Here is a 22,108-nt window from a genome sequence, read left to right on the forward strand (position 1 = left end):
CTCAGGAGAGGCGAATTATCCCTTCTTCAGGAACCATTGCCATACACACTCTTCTCCCACCTCCCCGCACCCCTCCTCTCCACTGGAACTGCTGCCATGGTTGCCAGGCATGGTTGCTAAGTCTCTGCATGGAAGGGTTGGCGTGGGCTGTGCTGCCACTAACATTACCATGGTGAATCAGGGGACACCTGGTATAGGCTTGGGGGGAGGGATCATGTAGATGTAAGCAACGACCCCCTCCCCGGGACAGAATGAGCCTAAAAGGTGATGGTCTTGAGCACCACTTCAGGTGGGGGTTGAGTCAGCAGGCATTGTGGTAGTGGTGATGGAGAGATCTACGCTGGGAAATAGGGCCCACTTTTATCATTTCAGTTGCTAGGGGATTAGTTTTGCCAAGGGAGCACGCCATTCCTCCTCTATACCCTCTGAGAGGGTGCAAGTGGGTACGCACCCTAGTCTGTCCTCCATAAAGCTGAGCAGAGCTCAGGCTGAGAACATTATGACCCCCCAAATCCTCGCTTCTGGACTAGGGGAGAGAGCCTGCCTCAGGGAGAGGGCTCCACGGGTGCCCAAGGACAAACATCTTAGAATGAGAGTGTGGGCAGCTTCGATGGCTAAGACAGACTCCTGTCCTGCTGCACCAGCAGCCCTGAGCACAGCACTGAGAGGGTAAGGAGTTAAGGGTGTGTGGGGGGGGTGACCCTTTTTGAGCTTGGAGGCAGCTCTCCCCCAGAGTCGCACAAAGGCTGCGTGAAAGCCACCGCCTCCTCCCTCCACCGCGTGGAAGCTGGTTACTCATCTCCTCTCTGCGCCCGAACGCCACTGCCGCTAAAAATAACCCCCCCCAGCCTGGGCCAGCCCCTCCTGCACCCCAACCCCATGGAAACCAGCAGAGAGTGGCAGGCGGAGACCTTGAGTTCCATTCCCATCACCTCCCTGTCGGAGAAAACGAAGTCCGAGGCAGGAAGTCAGGGGCAGAACGCTGCTGGTCAGGCACCCTGACAAGCAGGAGAATGAAGGGTTAAAACGGCGGGAAGGTTGAAGAAATGGGGGCGGGGGTGCAGGCGCTGTCAGCTTGGCAAGAATAAGAAATCCCCTGCCCACTCGTGCAGGTCCCATCAGGCTTGGGGGACAAGAGCAGTGGGAAGGGGCGCCCAATCCCGGGCCCCAGGAGGCGGTCGTGCACGTGGGGGAGGTAGCAGCGCGGAGCCGTCCGCGCCGTGTCACATGCGCGCGCACACACACAGACAGGCACACACGTGTGCCTGGGTATATATAGTCCCCAGTCGCTGGGCCCGCCGCTCTGCAGTGGGCGCCGGCTCCCCGGGCTGGGAGGGGGCTTTCGGGGCGGGTGGGAGGGTGGGGGGCCGGGGTGGGGTGGGGCAGGATGCTGGATGGCCAGCTCTTCTCCGAGGGGCCCGATAGCCCCCGGGAGCTCCAGGATGAGGAGTCTGGCAGCTGCCTCTGGGTGCAGAAATCAAAGCTGCTGGTGATCGAAGTGAAGACTATTTCCTGTCATTATAGTCGCCGCGCCCCTCCTCGACAGCTCATGGACTTCCAGGCCAGCCACTGGGCCCGCGGGCCCCAGAGCCGCACGTGAGTGAAGGAGGGGTAAGGGGAAGAGAGTGGTGGGGCAGGGATTGGGGTCCGGACCTTACCGTGGGCACCAGCCAGGGCTGCTGTTCCCCCTTCTCTTTCCCACGCCTCCCCCCACCCCATCCCGAGGGCTGGGGCTTGACTCATCCCGTTTGTTTGGGGGGACAGGAGTGGGCGTGAGAAAGGGCAGGTGAGATGGGGCAGACGCTATTAAAGTGTGTATGGAGAGATGGTGAGGAGTCCCGCTTCGACTTCAACCCTAACATATACGCACGTGCACACGCGCACACACTCACACACTCCCCTCCACAAGGCGGCCCCAAGTGGGCTGCAACGCTCCCAGCTCCCCGGACCTCGGCTCCCTTCCCCCACAAACTGCTCACCTGGGTTCCTGCTCATTGTCCCAGGTGTGGGCCGCGCCTGGGATCCCCTGAGCCGCCGCCCCGCCGGCCCTGGGCCTCCAGGGTGCTGCAGGAGGCGACCAACTGGCGGGCGGGGCCCCCGGCCGAGGCCCGAGCCCGGGAGCAAGAGAAAAGGAAAGCGGCATCGCAGGAGCGGGAGGCCAAGGAGACTGAGCGAAAAAGGCGCAAGGCTGGTGGGGCCCGAAGGAGTCCCCCTGGTCGGCCCCGCCCGGAGCCTCGGAACGCCCCTCGGGTGGCCCAGCCTGCAGGGCTCCCAGCTCCCTCACGGCCGGAGCGCCTGGGGTCCGTGGGGCGACCGCCCCGTCCATCCGCGCAGCCGCAGAGCAATCCAGGGGCGGCGTGGGCGGGGCCCTGGGGAGGTCGGCGGCCAGGGCCTCCCAGCTACGAAGCTCACCTGCTGCTGAGAGGTGCTGCCGGAATGGCCCCGCGACGCCGCTGGGACCGGCCGCCACCCTACGTGGCTCCACCCTCTTACGAAGGCCCCCACAGGACCCTGGGGACTAAGCGAGGACCCGAGCCCTCGCAGGCGCCCGCCTCTTCAACCTCTGCTCCGACCAGGACAGAGGGAGGGTGCACAAAGAAGAGGCTAGATCCTCGGATCTACCGGGACGTCCTAGGGGCCTGGGGTCTCCGTCAGGGCCGGGGTCTCCTGGGGGGATCCCCAGGCTGTGGAACAGCCAGGCCAAGGCTGGAGTCCGGTAAGGTGGCCGCGGAGAGAAGCCTGAGGCTGGCTGCTGCTGGCCTGAAGAGTGGTAGCGACGGACATCCCCAAGCCAAAGCTGCTGGGAACCCAGGCACGGAGACAGTTCCTGCGGGGTCTGCACCTGCCACTCCCAGCCCCCCGCGTCCTGCTCCCAGGTCCAGGCCCCATCCCAAGGGCTCCGGGGAAGGGAGAGAACAGAGCTGGCTCCCCAAGTGCTGGATGCCCTCCGTTAAAAAGCAGCCTCCCCGACATAGCCAGACCCTCCCCAGACCCTGGGCTCCGGGAGGCACGGGATGGAGGGAGTCCCTGGGTCATAGAGAGGAGGCCGGACCCGAGACCTTGGAGGGTTGGAAGGCGACCCGCCGCCCCCACACCCTGCCACGAAGCTCCCGTGGCCCGGCTCGTGGGGAAGGTGTCTTTGTCATTGACGCCACTTGCGTGGTGATACGGTCCCAGTATGTTCCGACCCCTCGAAACCAGCATGTGCAGCTTTTGCCCGCTGGGGTGCCGCGCCTTGTGGGGAATGCCCCCACCCAACTGAAGCCCAACAAGGAGGAGGGAGAGGGGGCCGCGGTCCTTCCCTCCCCTTGCCGAAAGCTGCTGTTGAGCAGTCGCCCTTCACAGCAGCCCGGTGGGGGACGTGGGCTCGAAGCTGAGGGCGGGACGTCCGCGGACTCCTCACTGGAGGAGCGCGCCTCCCGCATCTTGGGGCTCCCGGTCGGCGAAGTAAACCTGCAGGATGCCCCCACGCAGCCAGGTAGCCCAGAGCACTCAGCCTTAGGCCCAGCGGCTTCGGGAGGCGCGCGCCGTGCCGAGGGCTCGGAGGAAGTGGCTGCGGTCCTGCGGCGCGCAGGCCGGGGCTGGGCGCGGACCCCGGGGCCCTATGCCGGGGCCCTGCGGGAAGCCGTGTCTCGCATCCGCCGCCACACCGCCCCGGACTCCGACTCGGACGAAGCTGCGGAGCTCAGCGTCCATAGCAGCTCTTCTGATGGAAGCGACACAGAAGCCTCGGGCGCCTCCTGGCGGAACAAGCGGACCGGGCCCCCGGAAGGCGGGAAGGCAGCCGAGCTGAGCGACAATATCGGAGAGATTCTAGATGTCATCAGCCGAACCGAGGAGGTCCTCTTCGGGGGCGAGGGACACTAAGGGGACCCCACAGGGAAATAGGGAGCGACAGTGAGAGGCCCTTTATTGTATTTGTGTCCCCTTTCTTCCTCACAGACTTCCCTGTACCTCTTACCTATACCCGTTCCCATACTCAAAATAGAAGGCGCACAGATGAAAGGAAAGGGAGCATATGTCAATTCATGATTTTTTTTTTTTTCAGGAGAGGTGAGGGTGCGCAGTAGACTTTAACGTTTGGTAGGGTCTTCAGGGCACTCGGGTAAGGTCTCAGCAGGGGCCGACGCACTAGGCATGGAACTGAGCAGAGAGGCCTAGGCAGGATAAGGCAGGAGGACAGGGATGGGATAGTCATAGGGCAACTTCAGGGCAGGGCCTCTGGGCAGGAGGGGGAAGGTGATGGAGAGGCTTCGGACTGAGGTGACCAGGTGACGGAGAGGCCCTTGGCAGAAGAGGAGGGGCTCTTGGCAGAAGCCGCCAGCAAAGCAGGAAGAGGACTCACTTTGGTGTCACAGGTTTTGGCTTCCAATCCCAACTCTGACACTGGTTGGCTGGGTGACCTTCGGCAAGTCGCCTCCCCTCTCCAGGCCCTGTAATATGTAAAACAAGGGAGTTCTAACGTCCATCCCTGATGTTTTGGAGTCCTTGGGGAGGCATTTATCTACTCCTCCCCTGCCCAAGCCAATACAGTTAGGAATAAGTGAACAGAGTCTGAGCGTCCCTGGGTGGCTTCTTTGACACCTGCATTCACTCTCAATTCAAGAGACTGTGCAGTGTTTGCAGAAGAGCCGAGTAAGTGGGCAAGGGCTCCTATTCCAGTCTCAGGTTTAGGCGTAGGATCCCCAAGGCAGTGCAGGGTGGTGGCCTTGTCACTGTCCCTGGTTTGTGGTGGTCTGAGCTGAGCAGCTTCGGACTTTTTTAGGCCTTCCCCTTTTCCTCCTCCCCAGTGTTCCTTAGTGATGCTCTGAATAGTTACCACGATTTCCCACTCAGGTGGTATCACCCATCTGAAAGAACCCTGAGAATGTCTTGCATGCCTGCCTCTTCCAGAAACCAGCCAGGGAAGGAAGAGGGAGGCTGGTCCCCAAAAGCCTGTAGGTGTGGGGTGTGATACTCGCTGTAGCCACTACGGGGCGCGCGCAGGTCGCGGATTTCCCTGGTAGCTAGTCCGCGAGTCCCTCCAACCCCGGCACTGCCAGTTAATCAATTGCTCCCTAGTTACTGCGCGCGGGTCCCCCGCCTTGCTGTCTCCAGTCTTGCGAGATCGGGAGCAGGCCTCTGGCCTTGCAGACCTCTGGAGCGCGCGGAGCCCCTCTTTGTACTACTATCCACACCAAACGGCTTGGGACCCAGACACTGAAGTATTTTTTTTTCTTCGATCTCGGGCACCTCTTCTGTCTCTATTTACTAGCCATGTGAACTTGGCCAAATCACTTCACCTCCCTGAGCCTCAGTTTCCTCATCCGTCAAATGGGGGTTTATAAACACCTACCTCGCAGGGTTGTTGTGAGGACTTAATGCGATAATGTATGTAAAGCGCCTTGCACAGTGCCTGGTACACAGCAGGCGCTCAATAAATCTAAGCTTCCCTTTGTCCAGCCTTGGCATCTTCTTCCTTTCACCGACCCACTCCCCATAGTGTCCCTTCCCCAGGGCTCCGGCGCTCCTTCCCGCCTGGTGGGCGGTGGAGGAGACTCCTTTACTGGATGGAAACTCCCTGCCCACCCCTGTCTCCCCCAGGCCGGACTCTCTGTTCCTTGCCCCCCACCCCACCCCCGCTGGCTCTTCCCATTGCCCCGATGCCCTCCCCCCACCCCCCATTCCGGGCAAGGGCTGAGTCAGCCTGGGTAAATTTAGCCGCCGGCTCGGCAGGCGCGGGGGCTTCGCTCAGACTCAGTCTCCGAGTCCTGGCCCGGCCCTCGGCCCCGCCTCTGCCCCCCACCCCCACGGAGTCCTGCCAACTCCAACTCAGGCTCAGCGTTCAGATCCCCAGGCCCGCTCTCAAACCGCGTATAGTTTTGGTCTCCAATTATCTCAGTGTCACTCCCCACCCGCACCAGGAGAGGCTGGGCAGGACGGGGAGGGAGCAGGGTAGGGAGGCCGCTGGACTGGACCCTAAGCCGGGCCTTGGTTCAGTGGAATGGGGCACGGGGTGGGGGGTGTCCTCTTTGGGCTTTGAACCTAAATGGAGAACCTTGGTCAGTCACCCGGGAAGGTCCTTCCATCCCAGAAGCTGCCTGGAACCCACACTGCCAGGTTTCAAGTTAGCTCTTACTGGAGGAAGTAAAGTAATTGGGGTTCACCTTGGGCAGAGATCAAAGGTTCCTGAGTTCTGTCTCCCTTCCACCTACAATTCTAACTTCTACCGATTATAACTACTGAGCATTTACTGAGCACCTGAGGGGAACCAGGCACTAAGCTGGGCTCCAGGAAAGAGATGAGTAAGACCTGCCTGACAATGGGGTGAAGAGGAAAACACACAAATAATGATAGATTGAGCAGCGGGTGTTAAGTACTCTAAGGAATCAAACAAGGCAGAATGTATGGATTTTATGAGACCAGGAAAGCCTGCATGGAGGAGGTGGCATCTGAGATAGAATTCGGGGAAAGGGGTTGCAGGTAGAGGGGAGAGCAAAAATAGAGGCATGGATATAGGGAAACAGGGTATGTTTACGAAATTATCAAATGGTCTGGTTTGCCCGGAGTTGAGGATATGTTCAGAGGAGTTGTGGAAGATAAAGGCAGGAGTGAAAACTGAGGCCAGGCTGGGGTGAGCCTGCTCCAGCTGAGGGGTGTGTGCCTCCGACCTCTGGGCCTGAGAAGAGGAGGGACTTCAGGCTAGGAGGAAGACTGAGGAAGACCAGGGCAGTGGTGAGAGCATCTGCCTGGATTTTGCTGTAGCCCAGGGGCTCCAGGGTTCTGGGGCTGGCAGGAGAGGTGAGCTGCATGGGAAAGTGGAGGGGCTGGCCTTGTGGAGGTGGGCTCCACTATGCTGCCTGGGCCTCTTTGAGGGTGAGCACACAGGAGGCCAGTTTCTAAGAGCTTACCCACACTGCTATCATTGTTAGAGAACTATGGTAGTGTTGTGTTCAGAACACGGACTCTGGGACCTGGCAGCCTGCATTTAAATCTTGTACCTACCTCATACTAGCTGTGTGACCTTGGGCAATTACTCAACCTCTCTGTGCCTTGGTATCCTGAGTTATAAAATGAGGTTATTAATAGTGCTTTTTCATAGGCTTGTTGGGAGGATGAAATGATTCAATATGTAAAGCACTTAGAACAATGCCTGGTACACAGTAAGTGACACATAAGTGTTAAGCTCTGATTATTATTCCTCTCTAGGGCTATGTCATTAGTGTTGGGGTATCGGGCTAGGAGATGGGAAGAGAGAAGTAGAGGTAAGGGAAGAGGAGGAACAGGCAGCAGAGGCGGAGAGAAGAGGGGATCCCTGGGGTGGAGACAAACAGCCCCTTGAACGGGTGAATGGTGTACTGGGATCATTTGGGTGGTTAAGATGCCAGTGCATTAGCCGCCCCCCCCCCCACCAAGACTCCATTTATCTTTGCCTAAGGGTGGAATCAGCACCAGCTGCTAAAGATCTGGGGAGAAAGGCAGAGAGAGGAGAAGAGGAGGAGCTAGTGCAGGTCTCAGGGCCAGCCCTTGGTGAGCCATATCTCAGACTGGCCCTGCAGGGCCCTGTGGGTGGAAGGCTGGAGACTCCCTGCTGTGAAAATGACTTCTAAATCTGGCTGTGTCTGCCAGCCAGCCAGCCTCAAGACAGAGGCCACAACTACCTCTCTCCTCCCACCCCCACCTTGGGACAGCCTCACAGGTCAGGAGTAGGGAAAGGCAAAGCTGGAGGGTGTGGTCAGGTAGGGGCAGAAGCCCTCAGGTTAGCACAGGATGCTCCTACCCTCCCAATAGCCAGGTTCTTCTCAGGGAAGCCCTTTTCTGAACGGGTCCCAGTTAATATGACCTTATAGGAGCTAAGAGCCCCCTCCCCCTTCAGACTTTCAGGAGAGCCCTGAGACTTCCCTAGATCAGCCACAAATGGGTAATGACACAAAGAACCAGGCCATAACTCTGGCGTGTGTGGAAGTGTGTGAGGAGGAGAGGACAAGCAAAGATGGCTGAACATGAATAGTAGTGGTAGTGTGCAAAATGTGTCTGTGGGGAAGAGAGTCGGCATTCACTCAGTTATTCATTTGTTCACACACCCATTAAACCTGTATGCCAGGCCCTAGGGACACACAAGAGACTCAGACATGTTACCTATCTTCAGGGAGCTCACAAATCTAGGGTGTGTGTGAGACAGGGTACGGGATGTGGAAGAGGAAACTACAGAGTCATCACCGTGCAGGCGGTACAATATAATATATGCTGATGAAGACATTCTAGAGGGTCTACGTGAGCATGACGGAAGGAACAGCTCCCAAACTATAACTACTGGGGAGTCAGAATATACCCAGGCCTCTGGGAGACCAGTCACTGAGGGTGCACCTGTTAGTGAAGGAAGTCTCGGCCTGGACACTCTTCTCTCCTCTGTGTGTCCTGGCATGGGGTAGCCTCCCTCCCTTGAAGCCCCTGGTACTACATAGCCTTTTGTGAATCTTTTTTAGAGAAGACTTGCTTCCTCCATCCATCTATCTATGCATGCATGCATCCATCCTTTTGTTCATTCATTCATGTATCCGTGAATGCACGCGTCCATCTATACATCCCACGCATCCATTTATCCATTCATCCACCAAACTCATCTGTCATCCTTCCATCCATTTATCCATCTATCCATTCATTCATCTATCCATCCATCCATCTATCTTAATGAGGGCATATGATGTGCCTAGCTCAGTGTTGCAAGAGATGCCAAGATGAACAAAACACAGAGTCCATGTCCTCAGAAATCTAGAAGCCAATAGGAACATGAATAACATACACAGATCACCACCCATGGAACAGCCAGTATGTGCTGTTAATGAAAGCCCTGCCAAGGAGGTGCTTCAGGAGGCGGGGCCACTTTGCCAAGGGAAATTAGAAGAGCTCCAAGAGGAAGGAAGCTTTGAGGTGGATTTCAGCAGCGGGAGATGGGGAAGAGGTTCATTCCAGGGTGTGGGTGAAGGTAGAGAGGTGGGAACGCACACAGATTTCACTGGGAGCAAAGGCACTGGGGAAGGCAGAGCTGCAGAGGGATGGGATCCTGGAATGATGTGTGGGAGACAGATCATGAAGTGTCCCTGGGAAGCAAGGATAAAACGTTTGAGCTTTAGTGAGAGGAATTGACGGAGAGGTGAGGGGCAGAGAGTTTTTGTAGAATTCCCCACTGGAACATGAGTTACTCAAGAGTAGCGCCTTTGATTTAGCTCCATATCACCTACAAGCTTGGCCTGGAGCAGGTTCTCAGCAAATGCTGGCAGAAGGAAGGAACAAATGATAAAACTGTGTCACAGGAACACTGGCACAGCAATTCAGGGTCAACATATAGGGGGAGGGGTGGCTGCTGCCTGATGTGACCACCCCCTGCCCCCATCCCCCTGCTGGGAGGGATGACCCGGTTTCCTTTGCTGGGGTCTCGCAGGAGCTCTCCCAAGAGGCACCACAAGGTGGCGCTGTTCCAACTGTAGCACCGAGTTCTGCCAAGGTCCTTGACACAGGCAGCTGGTGAAGTGCCCATTCAAGAACTGTCCGGGGATGGTCAGAACTTCTTTTCAGCAAGTCCTGAGGCAGAATGAAGAGTCTGCGTGCAGCTATGGAAGAGAAGATCCTTTGCTATCTTTCTCTATCTCTCTCTTTTACACACACACAGACACACACACACACCTGTTCCCCACGGCCAATCCCCTTGACCTGGGAGGCCATCTCCATGTGAAATCTACTCTTTGACACTGTTCACCCCTTCAAATCCAAGTTTCTCCCCAAGGTTAGTGCATGGCCACATTAGCGTGAGCCCTGGATGCTCCTTCCTGGGATGGCTCCTCTTCCTCTTCCCCTGAGCTCCCGCTCGAGCCCTTTCCTATTCTTTCTCCCCGCCTCCCCCATCATACCCACACTACTCTGCCAGCCCTGGGACCCTCCTAAAGTACACCTGGCATGGGATGGGGCCTCCTAATACCCTAGAGCTCTGGAGGCTACAGGGACATGAAGGTGGATCCACAGAAGGGCCCTGGGAGACCCTGGCACCAGAAACCCAGAGATGGGGCGTTGGAGAGTCCGGAAAACCAAAGACCTCAAGACATGCCCCTCTGTGGCTTGAGGGCTCTGCCAGCCAAACCTGTCCCCAGACAGGCTGCCCTATTTTCTCGCCTGCTTTGGAGGCACCAGGCCTCTCCCTGGCTGCAACTCCATACTGGTGGGGAGGTGAAGCATTATGGGGCATTGTCCACTTTCCCATCATGCTCCAGGGCTCCACTCAGCCCTTGGCGGGTTTGGGAGAGGAGAGGAGGGAGGGTTGGTGCTGAGAGTGGGAGCCAGGCCCATCGAGGTCCCGGGAGTGAATGCCGCATTGTTGGCCAGGCCAGAGTCACAGATAATTACCTCAATTAGTGACAATGGGAGAGTAATAAATACAGGCTTAGTGTCTCCTACCCCACCAGGGCTCCAAAGATTAATCCAGGCTGACGGGCGGGCCCTGAAAGGCGTGATGGACAATTCATTAAACTCCCCAAATGCCGCACAACCTGGGCGTGAAGGCTGAGTTAGCCCCCTGGGGGCTGCGCCTTTGTCCCGATTGTGTGTCTCCGCCACAGCAGAGCCGGGCAGCCCCCAGAGAGCGGGGAGGTGAGTGGGGCTCCCCGAGCCGGGCCAGGCGGCGGGGGGATTAGGCCTCGGTCCGGCCTTGGTTGCCCTGGCACACCAGTCCGGCCGGGCTGGAATGTCCGTGGGGGGGAGCCGGCCGAGCGGAGGGGCGGGGCCGACAAGGTGGGGTAAGGGGGGCGCACAAAACCGGGGGCAGGAGGAGTTAATTAGACGCCAGCCGAGGAGGGCGAGGGGCCACAATAGGGCTGAGGGTCCGCCAGGGCCGGCCCCTTCACTTCCGAGGATTAATAGGGAGGATAGAAAAGGGAGGGGTTTGGCTCTGGTGGGGGGAGAGCTGGGAGCTCTCCAGGATGGCACTGCCCCCTCTTGCCCAGCCTGCTACCTACTTGGCGAGTGGCTGGGAAGCAGGAGGCTCTGGCAGCCCGGGCAGGTGCCCCCCAGCATCCTACAGAGTGGCTCTTTCTTCCTTGTGTGGCACCTACATTGGTAGGATGATTGGACAGGGAGGAGAGAAAGGACCCTCTCATTTATCAGGGAGGTAGTAGAAGCAGGAATGTTTAGGGGCCCTCTTCTCAATGTCCCCCCTTCCCCCTGCCTAACCTGCTCCGAGCCAGGACCAGGAGCCTGAAGCTTTACCCTTCCTGATGAGGCTGCCAGGTTAAAGCCAAGAAGTCTGTAGGAGGGGCTGGAGCTGGTGTGAGTGCGTGGGAGCAGGGGCTGCTGTGTGCGTGTACATACACGGGCATATGCTTGTATGTGAGACATGCTTGTGCACAGGGCATTCAGCAGGCCCTCTGTTAATATCTGTCGAGTGAATGAATGAATTTTGGTATTGGGTGTGAGGAGGAGCAGTGGCGCTGGGCTCCACCGTGACACACAGTGAATGGACTTGGGCCCTTTCGTTCAGAGCTTCCAGCCATGGCCCAAGGAGGCTGGGGACCCCACCTCTGAGCAGATGAGCAAATGTCCAGGAAAAATGAAGTGGCAGTGTCTCCTTTCCTTTGAAAAGGGCAAAAAAAAAAAAAAAAAAAAAAGCAGTAGCCTCTTGGAAGCCCCACTTCCTCCTGGGCCCCAGGGAACAGGGCAGCCCTGGCTCCTCCCTAGGAGCTACCCCACCCTATACCCTCCCAGGGGATGACAAGGGAGCGAGTTGGCGGCAGTTCCCTGGGCATATTTATAACCTGCTGCTCGCTCACCAGCGTCTGCTTTTAGCCCAGACGGGGGAGGGGGCAGGGGGGTGGTCTGTCTCATGCTGGGCGCCCTGGCTGGGTGTGGAAAGAGTGAGTAAGGGTGAGTGGTGGGCAGCTCTGCATGGATATTCCTGCTCACACCACAGCCAAACAGCTTATTTTCTCCTCATTTTGTTATTTTTCTCCCTCTGGCCTGGAGAGGAGGACTGAGCCAGCCTGAGGTTGGGGGGTGGGCGCTAGACCCTGGGGTATTTGCAGCCCCACTGACAGGATTTTTCCAGGGTGCGTGTGGCAGGGTGTGTGTGGTACCAGCTTGCTGACCCTCCGGGGACTGTGCAGGCTCAGTCCTCTCAGCTTTTCCGCCCTCCCCCCGCCCAGGATATTTCAGGACAAGTGCCTCCCTCACTCATTGAGGACGACCCTGTGTCCGGGGTCCCTGCCAGTCTCAGATACCACCGGAAGATCAGAGGTGGGCAGGAGGATAGCCTGGGTAGGTAGGGCTAGCTGGGGCATCAGGCCCATTCCTGATAGCACCGGCCTATGGTGACCGCCCCCCCGAGCCCGCTCTGGGCCCTAAGACCTTTGTGAGGCCTCTCTCTAGGCACAGCTGTTTCCTCCCCAGGATTTACCTGCCCGGTGTGAGGACGGCACAGATGATCATAATAAATAATTAGCTCCTATGTAGTGCTTTGCAGACCCTACAGCCCTTTTACTTGCTTTTTTCCTTTTTATCGTTGCGCGCCCCCTTGAGGGCCAGCCCCATTCTGTACTTCCCTACCCCCTCCCTTGAAGTCCCAGTGCCTGGAAGCAAAGGGCCTCCACGCTGAGGACTTGAGTACGGGAGTCTGTCCTTAAATTTCACGCATGTGCAGAGGGCTTTACACTTCACTGAGCCCTCACTGCGCTGCCCCCATTATCGTGACAACATCTTTTGACGTGCTTGATTCCCTGGCCAGACTGTAAACTTCTCCAGGCAGACTCTTTGGCTCATATATCACTGTATCCCCAGCATTTGGCATATACGCCTGGCACAGAACAGGTGTCAGCAAGTGTTCAAATGACACGAGGTTTCACGTACATGATCTCATCTCAACTTTATCACCTTCCTGAAGAAGACTAAGTACCATTAACCATCCCCGTTGAATAGACAAAGCCACTGAGGCTGAGAAAGGAACGGAATATTTGAAAGTCTAGTTGGGACCAGAACAGGATTCACTTTTTCCCTTGCTCTTCTTCCAGCTCCTATGTGTCAGCTCAGCTCAGAGCCTCCCAGCTTCCAGGCCTGAAAGCAGATACTGATTCTAGTTTTTAGAGTTAGAAATTAGGCAAGAGTGGCTGGGTACAGCCGTGAACCCTTCGCCTCCCCACCCTGCTGCTCCTCCCCGAATCTGGGTATCGTCTAGCAGGGTCCCAAGCCCCCCTCCTGCCTCTGGCAGCCCATTAACTTCGTGCTTTGGGATCTGGGGGATCTAATAACTCGTTGGATTATAAACTGGACATTCTTTGCAGGGGGTTCTTTACTGGAAACCAAGGCCTGTCAGGTGCCTTCTACCCAGGATCAATAAGATTTCTATTCCTCCCCCTCAACTGCCCATCAGAGCTGAGCTGATGCTAGCTTGCTGGATGGAGAGAAAGGAAAAGGGATGTCATTGCAGGGTTGAGCAGCTCCTGGCTCCACTTCCCTACCCCCACACATATCCCAAAGACCAACAGGGGTCAGAGTTCACACACCCAGGGAGAGGTGGGAGGCAGCAACAACAGCAAGAGTCCCGGGGAGAGGGGGAAATTCTCTAGTAGGCTGGGATCAGTTGTTGCCCTTGGGGGTGCGGTGCTTCATAGCTCCCCCCTGCTCTTTGGGTCCTCCCCTAGGGGGACGTGTTAGGATGAGGGACAGGCATTAGAGCTTAGGAAGCAGTTGGTGTTTGTCTGAAGTAAGGTTAAGCCTAAGGGTGGGCCTAGACCAAGGGAAAGGGAGTGGATTCGAGTTAGAGGTAGGTTTCGGGCTGTGGGCAGGATTAGTACTCCCCTCCAATCTGGTGAAATGCACACAGAAGTATCATATTGGTGTAGTTAGTAACAATCCTCATTTGGGCTCTTTATGGAAATGGCTAGCTTCATGGTTAGGTTATGGACCACACCTGGGTTTCCTTTCAGTTACACTGGTTTACGACTAGCCTCTATTTGAGTTCTAACCCTCCTGCTCCTTTCTTCTCCCCCATCATCATCTCTGAGCTTTTGGGTCCAGGAATAGAGCCTATCACCTGTTACCTGGATCCTACGTAGCCCAAGGTTTGGAAGCTGGCATCCTAATGTGGCATTTCCTTGTCTTGGGAAGGGGAGTGGCTTCCCCATTGCCCAACACCCTGACCACAGCTGGCCCAGATAGGCTTTGGGGACCGAAAGCTCTACACCAGGAGCAGCAGCACCCCTTCTGTTTGGGGTTTCTCTTTCTTCTTTGGTTTCTTTTCAGAACACCATCATAGCCATCACTCAGTTAGAGCGATTTTCACAACAGCTCATCTACATAGGAAAGGCAGGCTCCAAGTTTGTTTGTTTCATCCCCTCTCCGCAAGGGAAGAAACTGAGGGAGTTATGGACTTGCCTAATATCACAGAGCCAGTTGGTGTTCAAAGAGGAAGAAGGACCCTTCAGCATCTTTTGACTCCTGACCGGGTTCTTCTGGAGATCTGGATCCCCAGTGACCTCATCAGGGCCATCCAAGGGACAGGATCTCAGAGTCCTCTTTCAGGGTCAGGAAACCAGTTCTCCATCAATGTATCTTATTTGTTTAAAGGAGGTAAGCAATAGTGTGTTCTGGATTCAAGGAAAAGCCACCAAGTCATTGATAAAAATAGAGATTTTATTCTGCAGAGGAAGATACTACATGGGTGGGGGCGAGGAGCCACTAATAGCTACAGTGGAAGGAAATACTGATTCCGGTATGCAAAGGCATCTTTGAGAAATTGGGGAGAGGAAAAGAGGGGTCACAAAAGGCTGGAGGGCAAAAGGAGAGAAGAATGGAGAGGATTGGGTTGGGTGGAGGTGGTCTCTGCAAACCAGGCTGGAACCCAGCACAATAAATAGTTTTATTTACAACAACCAAACTTGTGGCTTTTTATCCACGTTTCAGTGCAAATTATTTACACACTGATGAGGAGGCAGGACAGGAAGGGGGTAGGAGGTGGCTGAGGGAGGCATGGCTGGCAGCTGTTCAATGGCTCCACGACAGAGGCTGGAAGAACGGGGATATTTCCGCGGGGTCCCCCAGCCTCATGTTCCACATCACCACAGCTGCCCTTTCACCCTGGAACCTCCCGCTTCAGCTGTAGGTGGGGAGGACAAAGGCCCTGATGCTCAGGTGTGTGTTCAGGGTCTGCACCCTTGGCAGGAGAATGGGAAGGGCATGTGGGGACCTGGAAAAAACGGAGGATAAAGGAGAGGGAGAGAGGCAGGCAGGTTGCTGGCGCGGTGGAGGAGACAGAGCTACACGTCAGGAGCTGACGCTGATGGAGGAGGGGACGAATCCTTCTCCCACCTCCTGGCCAAGCAGGGGGCAGTGCAACAAGGGGTCTCCCGCGGAGGTGGAGGGAGGTAGGTCCGGGGCAGGTCAGTCAGGATGGCAAGAGGGTTCATGCCGCCCCAGGCAAGTGGTTTCAGGAGTCCCCAGGTAGGAGCAGGTGGGAGAAATGATCGGATACGTAGGAGTCGCGGAGTGTGGCTGAAGGGGCTGGGTGGGCGAGGATCGGGGTCTTAGGTGCCAGCGAATCTGTTTGGGGGTGGGCTTGACGAGAACGCTCCTAGGGATGAGTCCGCGCAGCGCCTCACAGGCACTCGTGCAGTACGCGAGTGTGCGTGCAGTTGCGGCAGCTGACGTGGCAGCACCAGTGGAAGGTGCAGTTGCAGCGCTCGGTGACGCGCTGCGTGCGCGTGCGGTGGCCCCGGCCACAGCAGAGCAGCTCGCAGCCGTCCAGCGCGGGCGACGAGCTGTTGCAGGCGCGCCCTGCCGTGCCCGCTGTACCCAGGCGTCCGCTGTATGTGCAGAAGTTGGGCGATTTCTCGAAGTAGACGAGATCGTGGGGGGAGGGAGGCTTGTGAGCGGGGTCCTCGGGCTCGAGGCGCAGCAGTTCCGCCCGCGAGGCGCGGTTGTTGCCGCGATTGCCGTACAGGACGCGCGAGGCGCCGTCGAAGCGGTCCCGCAGCACGTCGCCCACGGCGCGCAGCGTGGGCAGCCGCATCCAGCACGTGCGCACCGTGCACGAGCCGGACATCCCGTGGCACTTGCACTCCTGGCGCATCTCGGAGAACACGGTCTGGGGGAAACGGAGAAGAAAGGGTGTTCCAGGGCACTGTCAGAGTCAGGGCCACCTTCCCAGATACCGCCCCCTCCCGGACGTCGCCGGAACCTCAGCAAAGGCCCAGGCCTAGCCGCGCACAGAGGAAGGGAGGCGCGAAATGTCCCGCAGAGATTTGGACACTAAGCCCAACTCTGCTCCACCCGGCGAATCTGTCTCTGCCTCTCAACCTGGTTTTTTGAACCTGTACAGTGGAGGGGCTGTAGGCAATACAGTCTATGGGTTACATGACTTCTAACCTCTCAGTTGTCAGCCACTGTCTCTTTCATTCTCTGGCTTCCTTCCAAGCCTCCGCGCTCTCCGGACGCCCTCGCCTGGCTCCTTACCCTACCCCATGACCTTATCACCGACCGTTACTTCCCAAGTTCGAGGTTAGCCTCTGCGAGGGACTCCGAGAACCCTGCCATTCCGTTTCGGGTGCGGTGACCCTCAAGCCCGCTCACCGTGCGGCCCGCCTCGTTGTTGTGAAGGTTCATGAGGAAGCGCAGGTCCCGCCCCTTCTCCCCGGAGTCCACAAACTCCCGGCCAAAGAGGCGGCCGAAGTCGATGTTGTCGCTGCAGCCTCCCCAGTGCCAATCGGGGCCCCCAGGACCGCGCCGCCGGTAGTCGCACGTGCAGGACTCGATGGAGCCCTCCGAGCAGGAGCGCGCCACCGAATGGGTGACCCCGGCCGAGGTGATGGCGAAGATAAATGCTGTTTCCCGACAGCCTGTTGGGGAAGGGAGCGGGGATCAGCTAGGGGGCACGCGGGGGTGCAGCAGGCACCTTCAGTGGAGGGCTTGGGACCCTTGAGTCCCACGCCCCAAATCCTTCCTTAGATTCCTGAAAGCCCGGCGACGGGCTGTGTTGGGAAGCTGGTCTCACGGAGAAAGCAAGTGCGTGGGCACGCAACCACGCCACGCTTGTAATCACACGTTACTGAGACTCAGGGAGCATTCTGGCTTCTCGGTGGAAGTGGGGCAGCCCCAGAGAGAAAAGCCGGAAAGAGGGGAGTGGAGGAATTCTGCACCGCCAAGACCTCTCCGCAGCCCAAACTTTCGGCCCGGCCCTCGTCAGCGATGCAAGACTTGCTGGGCTGGAGGTAAGAGACGCCCGCAGAGACCAGCTTTGAGAGGGGCTGAGGGACAGCAGTGGCCAGCCAGCGTCCACGACTCGGAACTCCCTTTCTCTGGGGCAGTGGCTCAGAAAAGTTAGCTTCGTGCCCGAGGTGCACGGCTTGAAAGCCCCTGGTAGAACGAGTCTGGCCCAGAGCTAGTGCTGGCATGAAGCTCTTGGCGGGTGGATCGTGTGACCCTGCAGGTGCCCCGGACATCTTCCCTGCACTTGCCCGCCCCTGCCCTGGGGGTGACCGTGCGTTCCCCTGGTCCAGGAAGCGTCACCTTCCTGGGTACCCACCTCGGTTGACGATCTTGCCGAAGAGGTGGGGCCCCGAAGCTGTGGGACAGTTCCAGCGGCGGTTCCGGAACTGCCACTTGCACTCTCGCACAGCGCTCTGCAGCCCCCCGCTCACACTGTGCAGGATCCCCGGGTTCTGGCGGATCAGCCGCCGCTGTTTGCGGCTCAGCAGCTGCAGACTGGGCTCGAGTACCAGTTGCAGGCTCTTGGAGTCGGTCAGCAGGTTCGTGGAGGAGGCTACGTTCACGATGCCCCTGGTGAGACGCATGATAGGAGCTCAAGCTCTGGAAGGGGACCTGCACCCTAACCAGAAAGGTCATGCCCACCCTGTCCTCTTCCTGGAGCTATTTGCTGGCGAGAGCGGCGGGATCAATAGCAAGGTAACAGTTCCGCGCTCCCAGGCTCACTAGTTTGAAAGGACTTGGCGTCCAGAGTTTTGTGTTCCCAGGGATCTTAGGACTGCTCGGGGGCCCTGCGCCCGGAGCTGGACAGCAGAGGCACGGAGAACCGGAGACTAGATATTCACCTTGGTTCTCAGAGCCTGCTTCCGGGCAGCCTGGTGAGCAAACCCTGGCCTGCCATCCATGCCCACCCAAGGCGTGAAATGCTTGGGAGTTCCACCCTCTACTTGGCTTCTTTCTGAGTGCACGCCTGCCCTTTCTCTCCCGAGGCTGGGAAACCTGTGGTGTGACTACCGCCGTGAGGCTCGGTTTGGGGCTCTTGGAAGAAGGGCGGTGCTAGATGGGAGTGGGCTCCCTGGCTGGAGTATCGTGGGCCACCGGGCGGACCATTCACCCCACTTAAGCAGAGCTGGATCCTCTGGAGCAGCTCCGCCCCAGAGCGCCCCTCGGTGTCTCAAAGGGAAGTCAGAGCGCTGGAGAGAGCCTGTCTGCGGACGGATCCCAGAGCGTGGGAGCTGGATGGGGCTGGCCCCTGGCTCTGTGCCCCGAGACAAGTGGCGACCCCGCACCAGCTCACTTACCACCATCGGCCACTGCTGTTGGCGGCCAGGGCTGCAGGCAGAGCGGCCAGCGCCAGCAACAGCGTAGCGGAAACCCAGCCAGGCAGCAGTGCCCAGTGCCCCATGGCCTGCCCGGCCTTGCCCGCTCTGTGCTGCAGTTGGGGCGGCTTTGGCTGCTGCCCGCGGCGGTGGGACTGGACGCGGCAGTGGCGGCTGTGGCGAGAGTCCGCAGTCTGGCTCTAACAGCCCCGGGGGCGGGCGACGGGCTGCATGGCTCGCGGTCCCAGCTGGTGGGCTGAGGCAGCCACGGCGGGCGGCACCGCCTCTTATAGTTGTGGCGCTGGCTGAAGTGACGATAGGAGGCTGCCCCGCCGGGCCGCACTGTGGCACCAGGGCACACCGGTCAGGGGCGCAGACAATGGGCAGCGAGCGGGGCCGTGGCTCCCGCCCGTCTGAGCCGAGAGCTGACGGGCTGGCCGTCGGGGCTCACCCCCGCCCCCTACCCGGTGGCTCCCGCCTCCGGACCTGCACTGGCCGCCGACCCCTCCCCTTGGGACGCCCTCCCACGCGCGCCCGCCTCACTCCTCTCCGCGTCCGGAGCCCGTCGGGGACCAGCGTCCGCCAGGGGGCGCGGCGACCAGTGTGCTGCGGGCACAAACTGCCGGGAGCTCAACCGCTTCGCTGCCTGCTGTGGGGCTGTCCCCTCGACGTCACCCCGGTCCCCGCCGGCGTCTCCTCTCTCCCCCATCCTGAGTGGAAGAAGGAAAGCTGTGGTTCTGGGCAGCGACTCTGGGGAGATACCTCCCCTCCCAGGACCCCCCGACGGCTGGACAGGGAAGGAAAAGGGGGGAGACTGGGGTGGGGCTGGGGCTGTGGTCAGGGAAGTCCCAGGGGTGGGTTGGGGGATGCGCTGACCACACAGAGCCCCACCATGGAGAGGGACCTGAGGCAGCGGCAGTCTGTGCTTGTGAGGTGGGCTGGAAGGAGTGCACAAGTGGCTGCGTGTGTGCGCGCTAAAGTGGGACAGTGCAAATGAGACTCCGGGTGAGAATATGTGTGAGTGTGTTCTGAGAGCGCACACTCACGGGTGTCCTTGTGCACAGAAAATCCATGTTCAGAAGAGGGATGTGAGGAGCCTTTCCCAGGAATCTTGGAACTTAGCTCAGGTCAGAAAGGGTCATCTAGTCGTCTTGTCACCACCTGGGGCAGTGCATCATCTCCTAGGTGTCGGGAAGGAGGTGGCAGCTACGTCAGGAGAGACCCAGAAGGTTGGCCGAGGAACAAAGAGTGTCTGGAACTGTGTGCGGAGGTGGGCGGTTGAGTGGGCGATTAAATATGCATAGGTGTGTCACTCTCACCCGGCGTACCTCATGCCATCCTATAGTGTGTCACCCTGTGGCATGTGTCAGCCTGTGCATGTCACTGGGGGAGGGGGACTACGCCTGTAACCAAGGTGGTATCAAGATGGATGAGTGGCAGTGTCTCTAAGGACTAGGCTCAGAAAGGAAGGGCAGTGGAGCAGATGTCAGGGGTGTACATGGAGGGGCTGGGAAGAGAAGGGCTGCTGGCTAAACTGAACCCAGAAGAGGGAACTTGTGTCTCCAAGTTTCTGCTTCTTTCTGAATTTTTCTGCCAGGTTTCTGTCTTCTCCCCCCCAAACTCTGGCTCTCTTCACTCTCACCGTGCCAGGTTACCTAGAGCACCTGCGACCATCTCTACGAGTCCTGGGAGTCCCTCCTCCTAGGACTCCATCTCAGCCTCAAGGCCACCTCTGCCTCCTATCGAAGAAGTGGCAGCTGTTCCCTATATGGGGCATAGGGGGCACTGCCAGCCTGGTTCTCATGCCCCACCACCACACACAGGTGGCCCCTGGAAGACGGAGGATCTCCTCCTTTAGGTCTCTCCTGTCTCTCCATTTTACCGAGGAAAAACTACATTGGGCAGTTATCCAAGGGCCACATAGCTAACGAGGGAATAAACGGTAGAGCCAGGTTAAAACCCAGACTGTTTTGACTCAAAGCCCATGCTCTTTCCACCTTACTGGCTGCTTGTGACTGTGCAGCAATAGCAGGCTGGGAGCTCTTCCTGAAATTGGCAGATAAAGAAAAATGGTCTTTAGGATCTTCCTGCCTCTCCTTTTTTTTAAAAAAAAAAATTATTTATTTGTTTGGCTGTACCAGGTCTTAGTTGCAGCATGTGGGATCTAGTTCCCTGACTAGGGATCGAACCTGGGCCCCTACATGTGGAGCGTGGAGTCTTAACCACTGGACCACCAGGGAAGTCGCTCCCTTTTTTTTTTTTTTAACATCTTTATTGGATTATAATTGCTTTACAGTGTTGTGTTAGTTTCTGCTTTATAACAAAGTGAATCAGCTATACATATACCTATATACCCTTATCTCCTCCCTCTTGCGTCTCCCTCCCACCCTCCCTACCCCACAACTCTAGGTGGTCACAAAGCACCGAGCTGATTGCCTCCCTTTTTGATCCTCTCTTTTCCCTCTCCTCTGCCTTTCGGATGCTTTTTGACTGAGCAATATACCCAGGCCTGATCCTAAAGTGTTCCAAGTCCCAGAAATGATCAGGCTTCCCCTCCAATGCAGGGAAATCACTCTAAGAAATAAATGCTTGATAAGTTTAATTAATCTTCCTGGGGCACTTGCATTTTAAAAGAGATGCATATTAACACAAATGAAGCCTGATGGAGGTTATTTTTGAGGGGAATGTATTTTCCAGGCCCTTTGCCCAGTCCAGCATGCTTGTCCCCTCCAAGGATTTGACCCTGAGGGACAAGGTATACTGGCCCAGCATCTTCCACAGGTCTAAAAGCCAGTGGCCTCTGCAGAGGCCACCCAGCACAGATGGCTCAAGTAAATAGACAGTGTACCATGGGCAGCCTGTCCTTTGTCCCTTAGGATTTTCTTCCCGCTGGGGCCTGGGTCACATCTTTTGGCTTGGTGGGTTGATAAAACATCATGGAGGAGGGAGCTGGGCTCGAAGACAGGGCAGTCCTGTCTGTGGCCACTGGTGACAAGCAGAGGTGGGAAGAGAGGAAAGAAGGATTCAGTATCCTTTGTTCCACCATTCCACCCACCAGGAATAGTGGGGAAGAGTGGGAGGGCTCTAGGTCTGGTCACACTCTGTATGACCTGGCCCAAATTCCTATTTAGATCAAATCGTCGCTCTATCAATCGTCCTCTCCTTCTTTCCTGCGTCATCGGTTTACCTAGCTACTGGATCATACCCATCAGCATACAAATATGCTGTAATGTCTCCCATCTAAAAAACCCCAGAACTTTGTTTGACTTCACATTACCACCCAACGTTGCCCCATTTCTCTGCTGTCTTTATATATATATATATATATATATATATATATATATATATATATATATAAATTTATTTTTGGCTGCATTGGGTCTTCATTGCCGTGCAAGGGCTTTCTCTAGTTGTGGAGAGCGGGCGTTACTCCTCATTGTGGCGTGCGGGCTTCTCATTGCAGTGGCTTCTCTTGCTGCAGAGCACGGGCTTCAGTAGTTGTGGCACGTGGGCTCAGTAGCTGTGGCGCACGGGCTTCGTTGCTCCGCGACATGTGGGATCTTCCCGGACCA

The 22,108-nt window shown here is 57.5% G+C and overlaps 2 protein-coding genes across 2 annotated transcripts; one reads left to right on the forward strand and one right to left on the reverse strand.

Moving 5' to 3' along the window:
- Window positions 1-1,387: 1,387 nt before the first annotated feature.
- Window positions 1,388-4,716, forward strand: DDN (dendrin; the record flags this gene model as incomplete). The annotated part of the gene is made up of 2 exons (XM_079937261.1): window positions 1,388-1,596; window positions 2,004-4,716. 2 exons carry the CDS (start codon window positions 1,388-1,390, stop codon window positions 3,865-3,867), a joined length of 2,073 nt encoding a protein of 690 aa, XP_079793387.1. The 3' UTR covers window positions 3,868-4,716.
- Window positions 4,717-15,610: 10,894 nt separating this feature from the next.
- Window positions 15,611-18,729, reverse strand: WNT1 (Wnt family member 1; the record flags this gene model as incomplete). The annotated part of the gene is made up of 4 exons (XM_079937303.1): window positions 18,519-18,729; window positions 17,537-17,790; window positions 16,585-16,850; window positions 15,611-16,099 (listed from the first exon to the last, which is right to left on the reverse strand). Exons 1-4 carry the CDS (start codon window positions 18,620-18,622, stop codon window positions 15,611-15,613), a joined length of 1,113 nt encoding a protein of 370 aa, XP_079793429.1. The 5' UTR covers window positions 18,623-18,729.
- Window positions 18,730-22,108: the final 3,379 nt, after the last annotated feature.

The sequence above is a fragment of the Stenella coeruleoalba genome, assembly GCF_951394435.1.
Source record: "Stenella coeruleoalba genome assembly, chromosome: 11".
Taxonomy (NCBI): Eukaryota; Metazoa; Chordata; class Mammalia; order Artiodactyla; family Delphinidae; genus Stenella; species Stenella coeruleoalba.